Here is a 20,921-nt window from a genome sequence, read left to right as displayed (position 1 = left end):
AAAATTTTCAAATTCTCTGTGAAAACTACAGAAAAATTTGGTTCTGCGTTTGAGATCATCAACAAAAAACACAGAAAAAGAACAACAAAGATTTCTCAAGGTACTGACAAAATTACTTGTTCATTATGTTCAGTTTTCTCCTTTGTATTTCTTGCATTTCTACTAGTTCGATTTAGGGTTTAGTAGATCGAGTTCGTTCATTTAGTAGATCGAGTTTCTCTTATTCAATTTTTTCTTGTTTTTCTCTGTAACTAGGGCATCGTAAAGAATTTCGGTTCATTTCTTAGTTTATTTAAGGTTCAATTGGATGCAAAAATGTTTGATGATTGAGCCTTTTTTACTACTTGTTCAAATCTGAAATAATTTCGATTCATTTGTGAATTAACTGATATTTACTCGATGCTATTATTAAGTATTGACCAAATTTTATTTCTTAATTTTTTCTAGTGCCATCATTAAATAATTTTGGTTTATTTTTTAGTTTATTTGAGGTTTATTTGGATCCAGAAATGAATTCAATGTGTGTTTTGTTGATGATTGAGTCTTTTTGACTATTTGTTCTAATCTGAACTAATTTCGGTTCATTTGTGAATTAACTGAGGTTCACTGGATGCTACTGTTAAGTATTGACCAAATTTTTTATTCCTTAATTTTTTCTGGTGCCATCATTAAATAATTTTGGTTCATTTCTTAGTTTATTTGAAGTTCATTTGGATGCAGAAGTGGATTCAATAAATTTTTGTTGATTATCGAGTCTTTTTGACTACTTGTTCAAATCTGAACTTTTCGGTTCATTTCTGAATTAACTAAGGTTCACTTGATGCTATTTAAGTATTAACTAAATTTTATTCCTTATTTTTCTCTGGTGCCACTATTAAATAATTTCAGTTCATTTCTTAGATTATTTGATGTTCATTTGGATTAGGGATGGCAAAATTTTCCGAGACGCGGGGATCCCTGCGGGGACTGCCCCGAATGGGGATCTGATTGTGGAAAATTTTCTCCGCGGGGATGGGGATGGGGGACAAAATTTTCCGGAAGCAGGTGCGGGGACCCTAGCGGGGATCCCCGCCCCGTCTTTGCTATTCCCCGAAATTTATTAATTCCTTGAATTATCCTTAATAGTTTATTTCTCATATATGTTTTTTAGCCATTTCTCACACACACATATAAATAGAAATCCAAAACTCCTAATCTTTATTTGCATAACCCTTCTTCAATTCAGAGATCCCTAAGGCTATCCATACTCCATCCAACCTCTCTGCAGCCATCCCCTCGTCACCCTTCTCACCGCACCGTCACACCTCACCATGCCATCACCCTTACCGCGTCGTAATTTCTATTTGCGGCGTTTCTTTTCGTAACTCTACCGTCGTCTCCATTATCTTCTCTGTTGCCGTGTCTCCTACCTCGTCCATTGCTTTTTTCTTTGGCTCGTCGTTGCGTCCCCCCATTGCGTTATTTCGAAAGAAGTCATCATCGTGTCATTTAGACTATTTGTATAAAATCTTGCAGTTTTTGTATAAGATAGATACTTGCAGCTCTATTCATATGGAAATTAATAATTAGTTAGAACTATTATGTAGATGGGGAGCAATATTCTCCCACGGCGGAGAATGGGGCGGGGATAGGGAGCAAATCTGAGGGCGGGGATGAGGAGCAGGGAGGCATCGCTCGCCCTCGCCCTGCCCCATTGACATCTCTAATTTGGATCCAGAAATGAATTCAATGTGTTTTTGTTGATGATTGAGTCTTTTTTACTACTTGTTCAAATCTGAACTAATTTCGGTTCATTTGTGAATTAACTGAGATTCACTTGATGCTGCTGTTAAGTATTAACCAAACTTTTTATTTCTTAAATTTCTCTGGTGCCATCATTAAATAATTTCATTTCATTTATTAGTTTATTTGAGGTTCATTTTGATCCAAAAATAAATTCAATGTGTTTTTGTTGATTATTGAGTCTTTTCTACTACTTGTTTAAATCTGAACTAATTTTGATTCATTTATGAATTAATTGAGATTCACTTGATACTGCTATTAATTATTGACTAAATTTTTTATTTTTTATAGGTAAGTATCATTAAACATAGTTGATCTTCTACTTCTAAATTAATACATATTAATAAATTTTTTTTAATTGTAGGAATAAATTGATGCTTTTAGGCATGAATATGGTTCAATTATTCTCTTGGACTAGATAAATAGATTGAGAGAAAAAATTATTAAAGGATCTGAAAGCATAAAAATCTCAAAGCCATCTAGTGTTCTCTCAAGTCTTTTCTTTAAATTATTATTTGGGGATATTAAAAATAAATAGGTTCAATCTTTTAAATTGTAATAAATTTTTGTGATAAGTTGAAAGAACATAGCAGTAAAGGATATAACTTCATCCATATAGGATTAATACAAGTAGCCATAAAACCTAATTTTAGAATAGGAATTAATTTGCCTACATTATTAACCTTAAGAGATACCAGATTCTAAAATTTCAGTGATTCATTAATAGGAATATTAGAAAGTAACTGTCATGATGGACCAGTTTTATTTAATTGTTACCCAAATTATGCTATGAATTTAAAAAATGAATACACATGGCAAGCCTTAAAACTGCAAGTAAGATCTGATGAGACAATTATAAATGAGAAATATGATCCATTCGAAATAATCTATAGAATATATTATAAAATTACTAAGGTTAATTATGACTTTAAAGTATTAAGACAATCCTCAAAAGAAGAAACAATAATTATGCATGCAAATCTAAAAAGATCTAATATACAAACCCTTAGAAGGTTAAGACATGAAGAATTAAAAAGTAGAATGTCTGAAGAATGGGTAATACCTGATGGTATTGAAGAACCACAAATACAAAATACTAGAATAAGAGAAATAATAAGAGAAGGACCAGATATTAGAATTAGGATAAATAGATCCCAATCATTAAGAATTTCTGATAATGTTGAAACTATTAGTTATAGAAATTTTATAGATAACTCATCAATAGGAAATATGAATAATATTTTAGGAATTGACAACAGAAGGCCACATATAGCCACTGTTGTATACAAATTACCTTCAGAATTTGATCCAATAGAATCACAAGTTTTATCAGTAATTATTAAAGAAGAACCATTTGAGATTGATAAAGAATGGATAAGACAAGATTTTAATGCTGATTATAATAAACTATTAAGAGATTGGTATTTTACCAACCATTCAGAAAATGAAGTTATTAGACTAAGAGAACTATTCTATGATTTTATGAAAGAAAATAGAATTAGTTTATACTTTTTTGATTGGTATGTTAATTATTACTCTAAACCCGATAAGAAAATATGTCCTTTAACAAAATCAACTGTTGTTTGGAAAACAAGCTCAGGATCAGTAATAGAATCTGAATATCCTCCTAAAGAAACTATCAAAATACCAATTGAAAAAGACCTAGAAGTTGAAGCAACATCCTATAAAGATAGCAATGCAGAAGAAAATATAGAAAAAAGAGATATTAAGAAATTACATCAACAATTAAACTTTACTAATACCATGTTAGATATAATGAAAAATCAATTAGGAAGAATGAAAAATATGGAAAAAAGTCATTAAGGTAGAAAAATCCATAGAAAAACCTATATATAAGTTACAAAGTTTAGATAATATTAGTTTAAAATCTAAAGTAGAAGCAAAAGTTGAAGAACTAAAAGAAAAACTTAGAAGTATTAGTTTAGAAAAATTGACAATTAATACATTGCAAAAGGAAGAAGAATTAGAACTAAATAAAATATCACATAAAAGAGATTATCCTAAAACAATAAATTATTATTCTAGACCATCACCAGTAGATGTAGGCCTTGAAGAGCGAACACAATTAGTGCAACATAGCTTCATAGGATCAGACTTAGTAGAATGGAACATAGATGGATTAAGTAAACAAACCATCTTAGATTAAATGTGTAATATGACTATGGCTGCAACTGCCTATAAAATGAAAAAAGCCTCCGATAAAGAAACAGCAATTATGATAACTCAAGGATTTACAGGACAATTAAAAAGTTGGTGGGATAATTTTCTCAACATCCAAGAAAAAGAATTAATTATTAATAGTATTAAACAAGAAGATCAGTCACCAGATGCTACATCCACATTAATATATACCATTATTAAGAACTTTGTAGGAGATCCAAGTACTTTTAAAGATAGGATAGGAACTCAATTAATGAATTTAAGATGTCCAACCATGTCTGATTATAGATGGTATAAAGATGTCTTTATGTCAAAAGTTATGATAAGAGATGATGTACATACATCTTTCTGGAAAGAAAGATTCGTAGCAGCTTTACCAAAGTTATTCTCTGAAAAAGTATTACAAAAACTACAAACACAGTTTGGGACCCAGATTCCCTATAACTCATTAACCTTTGGACAATTGCATAATATAATAGTGTAAACAGGTATAGAAGTATGCACAGATACCAAGATACAGTAGAAAATAAAACAAGAAAGTATCACGGAAAAAAGAGAGCTTGGCACTTTCTGTTATCAATATGGAATAACTCTTGAAAAAGCACCTAGTGAACAGCATAAAATTAAAAAAAAAAATTTTATAAAAAACCTAAATATAATATAGACAAACTCCTTTATTATGAACAGAAATATTATAAAAAATTCCATAAAACTCCTAAAGAAAACCCTAAATCTTCTAATAAGAAAAAACAAGTAACATGTTGGAAATGTAAAAAATAAGGACATTATGCTAATAAGTGTACGACAGAACAGAAGATAAATAAAATAGAAAATAAAGAGATTAAACATGCTTTAACAGCAATATTAATCAATTCAGAATCAGAAGAAGAATTAATTTATGAGGATTCTTCTGAAACTGGAGATTATTTTATACAACAATTAGACCTTATGTCAGAAGAAGAAAGCTCATAAGGAAATAGTGGAAAAGAGGAACAGAATAATTTTTTAGGAATATGATTATGTAACTGTAGAAATTGTGAAAAAATTGTAAATGTTTTAATTAGAGAACAAACCTCTACACTGGTCAAAATAATAGACAAGTTAGAAGACACTCTATTAAGAGATGAGTTCATAAGGCAATTAGCTGAATTAGTTAAAAAAGAAGAAGAAAGTAAGTAAGAAATAAGACCGATAGAAATAAAAGAAATTTATAATCGTTTTAAAAACCCACAAGAAGAAGTTTCTCTTAATTCTCTCAAAGAGGAGATAAAAAAGTTAAAAAGAGAAATTTTAGAATTAAAGCAACAAAATATCAATATGGACTATAGATTACTAAAAATAGAAGGAAAAAATATAATAAAAATCCAAGAACAAACTTTGAAAAATAATGTTAGAAAAACAGAGGAGATTAGTAACATAACAATTCCTGAGAATTATATTAACCTGGGTACAGAAAATTACATAAATATACTAACTTTATTAGTAAGCCAAAAATGGTTCACTATGATAACCTTAATAGTGGGAAAAGAAAAATTTGATTTTATAGCTATGGTAGATTCAGGAGCTGATGTCAATTGTATACAAGAAGGATTAATACCTACAAAATATTATGAAAAAATTATAGAAAGAGTCCTAATGGCAGAAAATGATAAAATGACTATAGACTATAAGTTATCTAAAGCAAAAATTTGTAAAAATAGAGTATGCTTTGCTACTACATTCTTTTTGGCAAGACATATATCATCAAGTTATATTAGGAAATCCTTTTACTTTATTATTATAACCCTTTAATGTTGACATTGATGGAATAATTTGTACACGAATCCCCAATCATCTTGTTCATTTTGAATTTCTCACTAGACCAAAACAACATGAGCTCAATATGTTACAACACCTATCTATACAAGTTAGTGGTATGGAAGCAGAAGCAAAATAAATTAATTGTTTGAGTCAAGAGAAAATTTTACAAGACCTATCACTCCAAATTAATATTATAGAAAGAAAGATAAGACAAATTAACTATTTAAATCAGGAAGTTACACATAAAAGAATATAAGAACAATTACAAACTCCAAAAATACAAGATAAAATAAAAGCAATTGAAGAAAAAATTAAGAAAGAATTATGTAGTCTAAACCCCACAGCTTTTCAGCATAGAAAATTACATGAAATATCTTTACCATATGAAGATGGGTTTAATGAAAAAAATATACCAACCAAGGCAAAATCAATACATATGAACAAAAAATATCTATAATATTGTAAAAAAGAAATACAAGAATATTTAGATAAGGGACTAATAAGACTTTCAAAATCACCCTGGAGCTGTACAGGCTTCTATGTGATGAAAGCATCTGAAATAGAAAGAGGTGCTCTAAGGTTAGTTATCAATTATAAACCTCTAAACAAGGTATTAAAATGGATTAGGTATCCCTTACTAAATAAAAGTGATTTAATTAAAAGATTAAATAAAGCAAATATCTTTTCAAAATTTGATTTAAAATCAGGATATTATCAGATTGCAGTAAAAGAGGAAGATAGATATAAAACAGCTTTTATAGTACCCTTTAGACATTATGAATAGAATGTAATGCCTCAAGGATTAAAAAATGCTCCAAGCGAATTCCAAGAAATAATGAATAATATATTTTACCTGCATATAGAATTTACCATAGTATATCTTGATGACATATTAGTATACTCAAAAGGAATAAAGCAGCATATATATCATCTAGAAAAATTTATGGATATTATAAAAGAATAAGGATTAGTTTTATCAGAAAAGAAAATGAAAAATTTCACAACTAGAGTAAGGTTTTTAGGATATGAAATTTATCAAGGAACTATAGTACCTATTAAAAGAGCTATTGAATTTGCAAATAAATTTCCAAATGAAATAACTAACAAAAAATAACTCCAAAGATTTTTGGGATGTTTAAATTATGTAGCAGAATTTCTACCTGGAATAAGAGTCACATGCGAGCCTCTTTATAAGAGATTAAGGAAAAATCCACCTCCATGGACAAAAGAAATGACTTCTATAATAATAAAGATAAAAAATGCAATAAAAGAAATACCTTGTAAAAGTATACTAGATCCATCGGCTAAATTAATTATAGAAACGGATGCATCAGAATTAGGACATGGAGGAATTCTTAAACAAATACCTCCTAATAGCTCAAAAGAACAAATAGTAAAATATCATTCAGGAATTTGGAACCAAACTCAAAAGAATTACCCAACAGTAAAAAAAAAAATACTTGCCATAGTATTATGTGTTTCAAAATTTCAAGAAGATTTATTTAACAAAACATTTTTAATAAAAACTGATTGTAAAGTAGCCCCAAATGTTTTAGAAAATGATGTCAAAAATCTGGTTTCAAAACAAATATTTGCAAGATGGCAAGCTATTCTATCATGTTTCGATTTCACTATTGAACATATAAAAGGAGAACTAAATTCACTTCCTGACTTTCTTACTAGAGAATTTTTTCAGGGAAAGAATGGATCAAAAACCAGCCTCCAGTGAAGATTATGATCAACCTTTTACCAAATAAAAGAAACAAAATTACCTATTACTCCTGTACCAGCAAAACCATTATCATTAAGACCTATGACTATGTCACAGGTTGTAAAAGCATCATCATCATCATTACCTTCTAAGAACTTCGAATTTTTTAAAAAAGTTCTTTTTAATTTATTTATTGAAAATGTCTAGACTATATTAAGATCACATTAATTTGAATGAATCTAGATTCACACTCAATAAATTGAATGTATTTATTAAACCTTAACAATAGCAAAAATATAAATGAATCGAAATTTATTCTAATAAACAACTAAACTACCACAATACAATTGCAAAAACTGAATTAAAAAACTAAAAAATGACTATTCAATAAAACATAATACAAATCAGGAATTAACCCTCATTTTCATCAGGTGTCTTGAAAAGTCATCCCAATTTTTGGGATAAATTATTCATCGACAACACACCTGGACTTCAAATGAAATGAAATATGATTATAACAACACCACTCTATAATAACAAGTGAATTGAAAATTGTGCATCACATAAATCCAGAAACTCTTGCATTCTATCCAAATTTAAATTCATAAACAACACAGATTTTAGTAAAGAAGAACGAAATTATTCATGATCACTTTATTTAATTGTATTAGATTCCATTCAATTCTATTCAATTTGTCTTGGAAGTCATCCCAATCTTTGGAATAAATTGTTCATCGACAAGACACATGTACTGCAAATAAATCAAAATATGATTATAACAACACCATTATATAATAACAAATGAATCGAAAATTGTGCATTCTATAAATTCAGAAAGTCATGCATTTTATCCAAATTTAAATTTATAAACAATACTGATTTTAGCAAAGAAGAATGAAATTATTCATTATCACTTTATTGAATTGCATTAGATTGCATTTCATTCCATTTAATTCAAATTGTTGAAAAATAAAACTAGATAAAATTAATAACAATCCAAATCGCCCTTATTCAACCGATTTAAATTTGAATTATTTATTATTTTAGAACATGTAAAACCAAAAACGATTTTAATTATACGGTTTGATTTAAAAAAATGCAGATAAAAAATTGAAGAGAAAGAGAATAAAATTCGAGAAAAACACAAAAACATTAAAGAAGAAAATGAAAATTTAAAGAGAAAGAGATAATAATCAGACGAAAACATGGAGAAATCAAAGAAAAAAAAAACATTTACGTTGAAGAGAAACGAATAGAAAGATTAACGTTAAAAATCTGTTATAAATGACGCATGACTATAAATCACTTAATTAAATTTAGTTAGTGAAATCACTTCAACATAGAACATTTTTGTTTTTTAAATATTTTTTTGGTGACTATATTTTTTAAATATTTGTTATAAAAACATTTATCCCTCCAACTAAAAAAAATAGTAATAATGGACACAGAAATGGTTAGTTTTGAGCAGTGAGCACACTTTCAAGCTTTAACTATACAGTTTGCAACGTCCACCACCCCGGGTCACTCCCTTTCCCAGAGATCATCTCCGATTCTGTGTTCAAATTCCAGTCCGACACGGTGAATTCAAGCTTCAACAAATTCTTTTGAGCCTCTTCACACTCCAACACTAACCAATTACTATTATTACCAACTCAACCAAACCTTTACATAACTCCTTTCACCTTCTACTTCCAGAGAATCTCACAACCTTCTTACTCCCGATTCTCACAGAGAAAATGATATTCCATTTCACTCCCTAACCCTAAACTCCAACACTGCCCAATTTCATCTTTGGATCTGAGCCCCTCAATTTCTCAACCGTCCAGCGGCCATGGACATCCTGTTCGCGCAGATCCAGGCGGACCTCCGCTCCAACGACGCCCTCCGCCAGTCCGGAGCCCTCCTCCAGGCTCTCCAGCAGTCCGCCGCCGGCCGTGACATCGCCGTCATAGCAAAGACCGCAGTCGAGGAGATCGTTGCCGCCCCTGCCTCCGCCGTCTGCAAGAAGCTCGCCTTCGACCTCATCCGCTCCACTCGCCTCACTCCCGACCTCTGGGAAACCGTCTGCTCCGGCATCCGTGCCGACTTCCGCTTCCCTGATCCTGACGTCACCGCCGCCGCCGTCTCTATCCTCGCCGCCATCCCTTCCTACCGCCTCGCTCGCCTCATCGCCGATTGCAATAAGGAGATCTCCGAATGCTTCGATTCCCCAAGCGACAATCTCCGATTCTCCGTCACAGAGACCCTCGGCTGCGTCCTCGCCCGCGACGACCTCGTTATCCTCTGCGAAAACAACGTTGGACTCCTCGACAGGGTGTCCGCCTGGTGGACCCGGATCGGCGCCAACATGCTCGACCGGGCTGACGTCGTTTCCAAGGTCGCCTTTGACTCTGTCGGCCGCCTCTTCTCCGAATTCAGCTCCAAGCGGATGAGTCGCCTCGCTGGCGACAAGCTTGTTGACAGCGAGAATTCCCTCGCGATCAGGTCTACTTGGGTGTCCTCCATGGTTGATTTTGTCTGGAAGAAACGAAGGGCGCTCATGGCGAGGTCCTTGATCCTTCCGGTGGAGAATTTCAGGTCCACAGTGCTCCCCATTGTGTATTCGGTTAAGGCTGTGGCTTCTGGCAGCGTCGAGGTTATTCGGAAGCTGTCAAAGGCCTCCAGAGGGGCTAGTGGTGGCAGCAGCGATCAGATTGATTCCAATGCTGAGAAATTGGTGGGTGTTTCGGATGTCGTTACACACTTGGCACCATTCTTGGTTTCGTCATTGGAGCCTGCTTTGATTTACGAGGTTGGGATCAATATGCTGTATCTGGCTGACGTACCTGGAGGGAAGACAGAATGGGCCTCGCAGTCTATTATCGCAATCCTAACGCTGTGGGACAGGCAGGAGTTTGCCTCTGCTAGAGAGAGTATTGTTAGGGCAGTTGTTACCAATCTTCATCTCCTTGATCTTCACATGCAGGTGATGCCCCTTTTAATTATCTAATGTGATTTGGCTTAACGGATTTTTACCTATGAATTGTGAATAGCCTCATGATTTTACTAGTTAATGTGATATTGGTCACAATTGATATAAGTATTGTCGTGGCTATACTAGGCTTATGGTTCCTGATATTAATCTTATGATTTTTAGTGTTTAAAATGTGCTTTGTTTTGGATATTGTCTTGCATTATACTATATAATATAAATATAGCTATGTTTGATGTCACAGTTTGTTGTGCTTCACATAGCAATGCTTATTACCTATAAATGGCTGCTGGTAGGTGTCATTGTTCAAGAGGCTACTTTTGATGGTGAGAAACTTGAGGGCAGAATCAGATCGGATGCATGCTTTGGCATGTATATGTAGAACAGCTCTTTGTGTTGACCTATTTGCCAAGGAAAGTGTCCGAAGAGGGCAGAAACCTCTGGCTGGAACTGATATTGCTTCTCTTTTTGAGGATGCCAGAGTCAGTGACGATCTTAACAGTATTACAAGTAAAAGCATATTTAGGGAGGAGTTAGTTGCATCACTAGTGGAAAGTTGCTTTCAGCTGTCCCTGCCTTTGCCTGAACAAAATAACACGGGAATGGAGAACAGGGTTATTGGAGCTTTGGCATATGGAACTGGCTATGGTGCATTAAATTGGACGGAACCTGCTTTAGAAGTGGTGGAAGTTTGTCGGCCTTGTGTTAAATGGGATTGTGATGGCCGAACCTATGCCATTGACTGCTACTTGAAGTTGCTTGTTAGGTTATGTTGCATTTATGACACAAGGGGTGGTGTAAAAAGAGTCAAAGATGGAGCTTCTCAAGACCAAATTTTGAATGAGACTAGATTGCAAAACTTGCAACGTGAACTTGTGAAGGACTTGCGCGAGGTACTTAAAATTTTATACCTTAACTTCAGCAGCACCGGAATCTATAAAGATTCCTTATTTTGACAATTGCATGCATGTAGCTTATACCATCCAAATGATGATTATTACAGGTATTAGAATATTTTACAGAAGACTGATGATAATAACAAATCACCATTTTTCCTCTGTGTAATTCCCCTAAAGCTTTTCATCCCTCTCTTTTATATCTGTCCTTTTACCCCTGAACTTGATGCTGAATTTGCTAGTTGATGATAATAAGTTCTTACTCTGTTTTCTCATGAATTTCATCAGAAAAAATGTTTGGTTTAAAATGTCTTCCATAATGTAATTTTTGCATCAGAGCATGAACTCTCTTGTAGGTGAAATATAATTCAGTAAGTAACTAATAATGAATCTCTGTGGCTTTATTTAATAATATGCTTTGCTGTTACACGATGTTGTGAATGTTTTTGTTTTTTTGTATCGACTAATAGGATTGTTTAGTATGATATGATGCTTCAGTTATTTTTCTTGAGCAGAAATAATCCAAGCTGAGACCACATTTTTTCTTGTAGAGAGAAAAACAAAATTTTGAAGAGGGAAAGAAATGTTGGTTGATTGTTGGCAGGAAAAAGAAAAAATTGGTTCCCTAGCGGAACTGGTAATACTGAGAAAATACACACCTTTTTCAACTATACCTGACTTGAGCCCCTTGAAACACGTGAAATTTCATGATCTCTTTTATAGTCATGCATAAATCTGGTTTCCACAGTTGGATGGTTAACGTTTTGAATGTAACAGGTGACTACCCCAAGAATATTGGCCCGTCTTATTTGGGCTATTACAGAGCACATAGATATAGAGGGACTGGATCCACTCCTAGCAGATGATCCAGATGATCCTCTTAATGTCATTATATCAAATATTCACAAAGTTCTATTCAATGTTGATTCAACTGCTGAAGCAACCAATAGAATTCAAGATGTACAAGCAGTTCTAATATCTGCTCAGCGGTTGGGATCACGCCATCCTAGGGCTGGGCAGTTACTTACCAAAGAACTTGAAGAGTATAGGAGCCATGCTTCAGCTGATTCTGTCAGCAAGCATCAATGCCGTTTTATATTGCAAAAAATCAAATATGCTTCAAGTCATCCAGATTCTAGGTGTGAATTTTTGTTCAAGTTTACCTTTGTATCTGCAGTCATTGTTACTGTAGTGTTTGAGTAATCCATCAGTCCAACTTTTTAAAATCATGGAATTTTCTAATTGTAATTGGTATTGGTTTTAGAAAAGATTCTTGCCAGTTTCTTCCTATTTCAGAATATATTGGAATTTAATGACCATTTTGATTTTTTATGTTCTTTGTTAAATAATAAATTTTAATTCATTGTGCGGCTGTGATGACTTAGTTTGATTGTCTTGTTGTTTTTCCAGGTGGGCAGGTGTTACAGCTGCTAGAGGTGACTACCCATTTAGCCACCACAAGTTGACTGTTCAGTTTTATGAAGCATCTGCTGCTCAAGATAGAAAGTTGGAAGGATTGGTTCACAAGGCTATTTTAGAGGTGTGGAGACCTGACCCCAGTGAATTAACCCTTTTCCTCACGAAAGGGTTTGATTCTACTTTACTGAAGGTTCCTCCAACTGCAATTACTTTGACTGGAAGCAGTGATCCCTGCTATGTTGAAGGTTATCATTTAACAGATTCAAGTGATGGGAGGATTACTCTGCATTTAAAGGTTAATAAAGCCTCATTTTATTTCTTTAGGTTAATAAGGCTTCAATCTATTTCTTTCTTTCTCAATTAAGAAAAGCAAAAAATAATCGCTTCACATGATATAATTGTTTTGATGCATTGTATTGAGACAGAATAGAAAACACTAAACTCTATTTCTAATAGCACTAGAATTCTAATTCTATGCAAATGTAAAAACCATGAAATACAAGGAAATATGAAAACCAACCAATGGGAAAATTATTCTAAAGGACCGTTAGAAAGATTTAATTATTAAAAAGGACTTTTAATACCAAAATTATTAAGAAGGATAGGTAAAGATCACAAAAATAAATAAATAAATAAATAAAAATTACTAAAATTTTAAGAGAAATAAAATTTATCAATATAAATATTATAAAAAATAAATAAAAAAATAATTAAAGATATATTTATCTCCTTATAAAAAAATTTGATTCGTCTTCTTAAATATTATAAACAGATTTGGTCCTTCTTGATAATTTTAGTACTAAAAGTCCTTTTTAATAATTAAATCTTCCTAACGGTCCTTTAGAATAATTTTCCCAAAACCGAATCCTAAAGATCAACTCTAATACTCCTTAATATTCTAAGGTATAATGTTAGATACTCTGTATATCATAAGATGTACTTGCATAGAGTACATAGTAGTGGTCATATTGTTTCCCTGTGAAAAAGGATTAGTGGTTTGACAGTTGTTATCAATTGATCTGAAGCTAGTATATTAATTAAATATATTTAACGAAGATTCACTTTACACGGCACATTTGATTTTACATACTGTTTTGTATCACTATGATATAAGCAAAGTTTCGGAGTTTATCTTTGGTGTTATTTTGTGAATGCTAATCTTTTGATATATTGGTGAGAAAGTTACTTCAGTGTGGATACTATTCTGGTGAACAGTACAATACAAATTTTTTTTAATAAATATGTTAAGTATCACATCTCATTAGGTTCCTAAATTTGGATTAATGGTTTCGTGGTAGAAATACTGATGTTAATTATGCCTACCATTATCCAGTACCTGAAAAATTAAACTATACTTCCTCGTTATTTCATGTTAGAAATGCTTATTTCTTTCACCTCTAAATTATATTGAAGAATAATGTTTTTTGGTTTTGGCTCTCATTTTTTCCTTAAAAGATCTAATCCCCAAGTGTTTCTCATTGTCATCTCAATGGAAATGCTTCAGGTCTTAAACTTAACTGAGCTTGAATTAAATCGGGTGGATGTACGTGTGGGATTGTCAGGTGCATTATATTATATGGATGGTTCTTCTCAAGCAGTGCGGCAGTTGCGTAATCTTGTTTCACAGGTTGCTTCTCCTCTAAATTGCATATTCACTCCAGTTTGATATTTTTCTAGTTTGCATTTGCATCTTGGCTGCTTTTCCATCTTTTGTTACATGTCTGGCAAGCTTAGATAGGTACATCTCTACTTTGAGTATCTCATGCTTGTATTGGATTTAGGCTGAAGTGTCAAATGGCAAGGCTAGATGAGATTGAACTATTTTTATTGTTAAAAGGATTTACATCCTTCGACCTTTGTGCTAGTCCAACCACACTTCTGAATTGCCTGAATTTTTGGACTTATGAGAACATGGCCGGCCACAATTGTTTTCCAAACTTGAGGCGCTGGCTTTAGTTGGATTTGCCCAGAAAAAAAAATGTTGGTCTAAAAAACTTCAGGTGATAAATTGTTACCTGCAGTGCAGCTGACTGTCATGATTAATAAAAAGGACACATAAAGACATTAAGATGTATGTTATAAAATTGATTGGATAATACAGCATGGAAGGATGTATTGGACAAAATTATGTGATCGAGTACAGTACAGAGGCATGCATGACATTCAAATAATAGGTTTTGCTAACCAGTTTATTTAAGGTTTCCATGGTAAATATGGTAGAAAATTTTTAACGAAGAACAAACCCAAGAAACAATTTGTTTCTAATGCATTGAAAGCTTCAACACTTTCTCCATAATTAGAAACCATACATAGTGTCCCAATGGCTAATGGCATTGGTTAGCAAAACCCTTAAAGAAGGACACTGAACAAGGAAAAGGGTGACAATGATGCTACTATCTGGTCGTATGATAGGTTTTCTTAGCACAATTCAAGCAGTTTGAGTTTTGTAGTCTAATCATTGAGATGCCAAGCACCTATATTGGACCAAATGTTTGAGCTTTCCTTTAAGTTCTTTTCTGTTAAATATTATATTATATGCAACTTTATTTTTTAAATAATTTGATTAATTGTTGTAGAAACCAAAACCTGAAATGAAGTTTTGTTTTATTTACTGGTTTCTTTTTGCAAAAGCTAGGAGGATTCTTTTTTTTAATTGATAAAAGCAAAGTGTCATTTCTTGGGTTCTACAAAAAGTGAAAAATGGAATAATCCTGAAAATTTTAAAAAATAATGTGAAGAATAAACATATAATAAACATTTGAAATGCTACTGTCCTAGAAGTAATTGTTTAGCATTTCTCTCTTTAAAAATGATTTATTATATTTGCTTCAGTTGTTCTTTCCTTCTATCCTTTCTCACAATTCATAGTTTTATATATAGAAGCGCATGTTGATCATGAACAAAAAACTATTGCTGTATTGCCCATTTATTTGGGGATAGAAAGTTTGAAGGACATTATGTAAATTTTGCTATAGATCAAGTTTGATGTTCATCTACATAAATGCATCTAACAATTGAATTTTACAAGCTTTGTTTTCTTTATTTCTTTAATATTCTATTTGCTATAGTTTCTTAATCTGTGGTCCTCATTTTATTGTTCCCAATTCAGGATCCAGTACTGTGCAGTGTCACAGTTGGTGTTTCCCATTTTGAAAGATGTGCCCTGTGGGTTCAAGTTTTGTATTACCCTTTCTATGGTAGTGGTGCTGTTGGTGACTATGAAGGTGACTATGCCGAAGAGGATCCTCAAATCATGAGACAAAAGAGAAGTTTGAGACCTGAATTAGGCGAACCTGTGATTTTGAGATGTCTTCCTTATAAAATTCCATTGACTGAGATGCTTTTGCCCCATCAAATATCGCCTGTTGAGTTTTTCCGACTGTGGCCCAGTTTGCCAGCTATCGTAGAATACACCGGTACATATACATACGAAGGAAGTGGCTTTAAGGCAACTGCTGCCCAGCAGTATGGCACTTCTCCCTTCTTAAGTGGACTGAAATCCTTATCTTCCAAGCCATTCCACAAAGTTTGTTCTCATATTATCCGCACAGTAGCAGGGTTTGAGGTGTGAATTTTTTATTTGTCATCACTCATTGTCATCATCATCTATTTGGAATATTCAAAGCATGTTCATTATTTGCCTTCCCTGAATATCCCTCAGTATCACATAGTCCTCTTAGTATCATGTATTACTAGTGTGTTTCTACTTCGATGGGTACCGTAAATATATACCCAAAGTAACAGAACAACAAATAGGATGAAGCAAGGGTGCAATTGGGATTATGTACATTGAGTTGTTAGACATTGCATCATTCATTGTATAATTTTACTGACAACTTTTATCCTGTTTCTCTTTTGCTGGCATAGTTGTGTTATTTTGCTAAAACATGGCACGGTGGCTTCTTGGGCATGATGATTTTTGGTGCCAGTGAAGTGAGTAGAAATGTCGACTTGGGTGACGAGACAACAACAATGCTGTGCAAGTTTGTTGTGCGAGCATCGGATTCATCTATCACCAAGGAGATTGGATCAGATCTTCAGGGCTGGTTGGATGATCTTACAGATGGGGGCGTGGAGTATTTGCCTGAAGATGAAGTGAAAGCTGCTGCTGCTGAGAGGCTTAGGATATCAATGGAAAGGTTAGCATTGTTGAAGGCGGCCCAACCGCGAAAGACTGCAAAATCTGATGATGAGGAGAGCGAAGATGATGACAGGAAAGAAAAGAAAGATGGCGAGGATGATGACAAAAAGAAGGGACCTTCAACGCTGTCAAAGTTAACTGCTGAGGAAGCTGAGCATCATGCTCTTCAGGCAGCAGTGCTACAGGAGTGGCATATGCTATGCAAGGATAGAACCACTGAAGTTAACTAACATTTTTATGTTACATTATTTTTTGCGTTTTTTGTTTCTTTTTCTTCTTCCTCTGGGTTGCCCGAGAAATGAATGAGTATATTCCGTGTTCCCTGATTCCATTTTAGATGCACCAATCAGGTAGAAGTAAAAGTTTGCTCGAGAAATTGTTGACTGTATTCCTTTGTTATCTTTTCCACCACATCTTGAGGAAAGTGCTTTGTATATGTACCGGCTATTGTTTGCTTTGAGAAAATGTAGAAATGTTAGTAGTGTATTTTTCTTTTATTTAAATGTATTCACATGTTAAAATGATTTTGTATTCAGAATTTCAGATTCATTCATGTTGGAAATCTATATTATTGTGGTATAACTATCATATTTGTCAATAAGATTTCCTACGTGGTATGCCAATCCGGCCTGTGTCAAGTGAAGGCCAGGATTAGAGTGAATAATGATCTAAAACTTTGTGCTTTCGAATAAGGGCCTCAATAAAAATATTACTCCTTCACATTGAGTTTTTGATATTATGTTGAGATAGTAACGCCTGACTTTTCTGGCTACATTTGGTTCATATTTCTTCCATAATGATCTCTGAATCCTATATTCCTTAGCATGTACATCAACAATTACTAAAATTTAAATTGGCTTCCCAAGTTCAATTGAAAGGTTGAGTTAGATGACTTGTAGTGATGATGAAGCAACAATAACAAATCTCAGAAGGAGGAGCTTGCCGAAACTGACAAGATGGATAAGATATCCATCAGAACAAGATCGAGAGGGAGAAGGACTAGCCAAAGGTAAGTAGGAGACAACAACTAAGGCCTTCATTTACATAAAAAGTGAAGAGCTGAGCTTTTGCAAAGGAAAGTCTTTATTTGTGGGTGTTATTAGCTTTATTTGATTGGTGTTTTTGTGAGGGGTTGTGGATTATATGTTGCATAGTTTATGATGTGTCTCACCTGTTGTTTTTGTAGGATTTTAAGCCAAAATCTTCTCTCCCTTGATTTGGATGGTGGAGTCTTTAGTCTCATTATTGAAAAAAAAAAAAAACAAAGAGAAGACATAAATTCCATTTGCAACCTTCTATGATTCAATCGTACCAAGTTACACCCAAGTGGTAGCTTCCAAGGGTCCCAAAACTTTGAAAGAAATTTTCTTGTCTCAATTGCCATCATCCCGTACCAGTCCCAAAGCCTTTCCTTAGCACCCCTTAGAAACCATCTAGCCAATACTTCCAGAACCATCAAAGAAAAACCGTCAGAATGTTTTCACATAGTCACTCCCAAGCACCTCTTCATTTAGCAGTTTTTCTGTGCATATAGTGTTCAGATGACCTAACGGTTAATATAATAGCTCCCGTTTTTTCCACAATACAGAATCCATACTCGTTTTAATAGACATTGGAACATTGTATATTCATCAGTCCCGATTTAGTTCAAGATTTAATTATTTAAAAAATAACAATGGAAACTTATTTTTAGCGACAAATAGTACTGGAGAAATCCGCAAAATATATGCCCCGTAAATTGAATTTTACTATGTAAATATGATATCACTAAGGAAATATCACAAAAATGGAAAGAATCTAGAGATAACAGTCAACAAGTTCATCAGCAAGTACAATTTAACATTCCCCAAGATAATTCAAAGATGAACTACTTTGTTCTTCCAATTGGAGGCAAAATAAACAAAAACCCCATTAACACCAAAGGGAGAATGATCAACTGAACAAATCTACTAGCATCATTCCCACCATATATAGTCTTCATCTTTAAAGCCTTAAATGTTGAATTTTGTTGGAACATCAAAGTCATCAAAGTCGTATCTCTGCCGCTCCCTTCCCACCTGTGGATGAAGCTGCTTTTTGTTATCTATTCTTACATATAATTTCTGATGACAGTATGAGAATAATTAATTAACACACAAACCTTAGATAAGTATAACTGGTCGCATGAAATTTGTTCATCCATTGCACTTAGTTTCCTTGATAATGCCATTATCCTGTGGGGCAATTAAGAAAATTGATTACATGAGGAACGGCAAATGAGACAGATCACCATCAAATCAACAATAACAATATACTGCTTGGGTAGCATATTTTCACTTTAAGTCTTCAAGCAAAGATTTAAAATATAATATAGAAACACGGAATAGAGAACTGGAATTTGAGATGAGCATCTCAATTTCAATTTTCATGTTTGAAATAAAATATGGAATTAAAATTAGTTACACATAATTATATGACATTGAAAAGTAAATGAAACAAGCTCTTTATAATTCCTAATCTATACCCATATGATTAATATCAATTCCAAGACTCATTAAATCATTAAATGTCTCTTTTCTCATTACTTTGTATATGATTCTCCCTTTGTTTTTTTTTGGAATATTATATGCTATCTATCCTATTTGTCAAAACATATTATGACATAAAAATTTAAAATCTTCATTTCATTTTGAATCTGAAGATATACTAGTAAAACTAACATTAAACATAGAATTACAAGTCATCTAGATTTTCAATGACATAAAAAATTTAAACAATTCTAATTCCAATGAATTGGAATAGAAATTGAAACTCTATTGCAATTCCAATTCTACTATCCAAATGGCAAGTTAATCTTATGAAAAATATACAGGAACTTTTTATTGACTTTACATAAAAAAGGGCTTACCTCTGGATTGATGAATCAATATTCTCAATCATCTCACAAGTTTTATACTGTTCAGGATCCTCTAAGAATCTAACCATTCCATCCCTCTGGTTAATTGTTGCATATATTTCACCATCTTGAATCTGCAATTCACGAGTGTGAATAATAAATAACAGAAATTTAATGCTACAAGATGGGCGAAAACTGAAGAGTTTAGGAGCACCACCATTTGTAGTACGTGCATCTCTGCTTCCTTGGGACTATTTAACTGAACTGTGTTGGCAATATCTTGGAGAGAAAGGGTCAAGTATGTCTGGGTCAGTCTTTGAATATTTCGCTTATACATGGACAATACAACCTGCTTAACCAACCCAAGATTGTTGTCCTGAAACCAATACGACGTGATATAATCAGTGTTCACAGAGACAGTTAAGGAGAAAGCTACCCAAAAATGAAAATTATTAGTTCGACATGGTGTAGGACTTGCTGTTTCAATGCAAATGCTTCAAGTAAAGGATACGATTGTGAAAGCACTCACATTTTCAAACTTCTCTGTATTTGTCTGGACATAAGCCTCTAATTCTGCAATTTTCTCTGTGCCATAACTACTTGCCAATTCGATATAAGGCTGCTCAAAAAAAAAGAAAAAATTAAGTTATTATTATTATTATTCAAAAAATACGTCTCAACATTCTTCAAAAGCATGTACATATATCCAGCAACGTGAAGTATATAACATAATTACATGAACTCAACATTAGGTGATGTACCGCATACCAGTATGCGCATACCCATTCACAATTTGTTTGCGTACTTGGATGCGATGGGTATACTTCCCACATAACATATATTACCTATGGCGCACCACGTACATGTTCCCGTACCAAAATGTATTGCATTTTGGGTAACTATGATATATAATAGCAAATCTATTTTGCCACACAGAAATGAGTATCTAAAATTCTTCAATGATTATAATGGAAAATCACATAAATAAACCCAGACAAGGAAATTCTCTTATCCTTCAGAAAAGTTTAAATTATAAAAAAAATCTAGTTAAACAGATATAAATATAAAATATGTAATACTCTTAGCAAACATCAAATATGTAAGCTGTCCATTTTTATCTTCTGTGTTATGTCTCTATTCTTAGG

At 33.2% G+C, this 20,921-nt stretch overlaps 2 protein-coding genes across 2 annotated transcripts in view; one reads left to right on the top strand and one right to left on the bottom strand.

The window, feature by feature from the left end:
- Positions 8,916-17,499, top strand: LOC107605042 (protein TPLATE). The gene is made up of 7 exons (XM_016306782.2): positions 8,916-10,439; positions 10,742-11,338; positions 12,119-12,480; positions 12,752-13,055; positions 14,265-14,387; positions 15,870-16,325; positions 16,628-17,499. The coding sequence occupies exons 1-7, from the start codon at positions 9,306-9,308 to the stop codon at positions 17,129-17,131; spliced, it is 3,480 nt and encodes a 1,159-aa protein (XP_016162268.1). The 5' UTR covers positions 8,916-9,305; the 3' UTR covers positions 17,132-17,499.
- The window catches only part of LOC107605041 (COP9 signalosome complex subunit 3), a 5,182-nt gene continuing 2,887 nt past the window's right edge, over positions 18,627-20,921 (bottom strand). Inside the window, exons 7-11 of the mRNA XM_016306781.2 lie at positions 20,306-20,395; positions 19,994-20,152; positions 19,789-19,910; positions 19,042-19,114; positions 18,627-18,958 (exon numbers count right to left, since the gene is read on the bottom strand). Of these exons, the coding sequence (XP_016162267.1) occupies positions 18,893-18,958; positions 19,042-19,114; positions 19,789-19,910; positions 19,994-20,152; positions 20,306-20,395 (510 nt within the window). The 3' untranslated portion in view covers positions 18,627-18,892. The remainder of the gene's footprint in view (positions 18,959-19,041; positions 19,115-19,788; positions 19,911-19,993; positions 20,153-20,305; positions 20,396-20,921) is intronic.

The sequence above is a fragment of the Arachis ipaensis genome, chromosome B06 (genome assembly GCF_000816755.2).
Source record: "Arachis ipaensis cultivar K30076 chromosome B06, Araip1.1, whole genome shotgun sequence".
NCBI lineage: Eukaryota > Viridiplantae > Streptophyta > Magnoliopsida > Fabales > Fabaceae > Arachis > Arachis ipaensis.
This window is presented reverse-complemented; position numbering and strand designations above follow the sequence as displayed.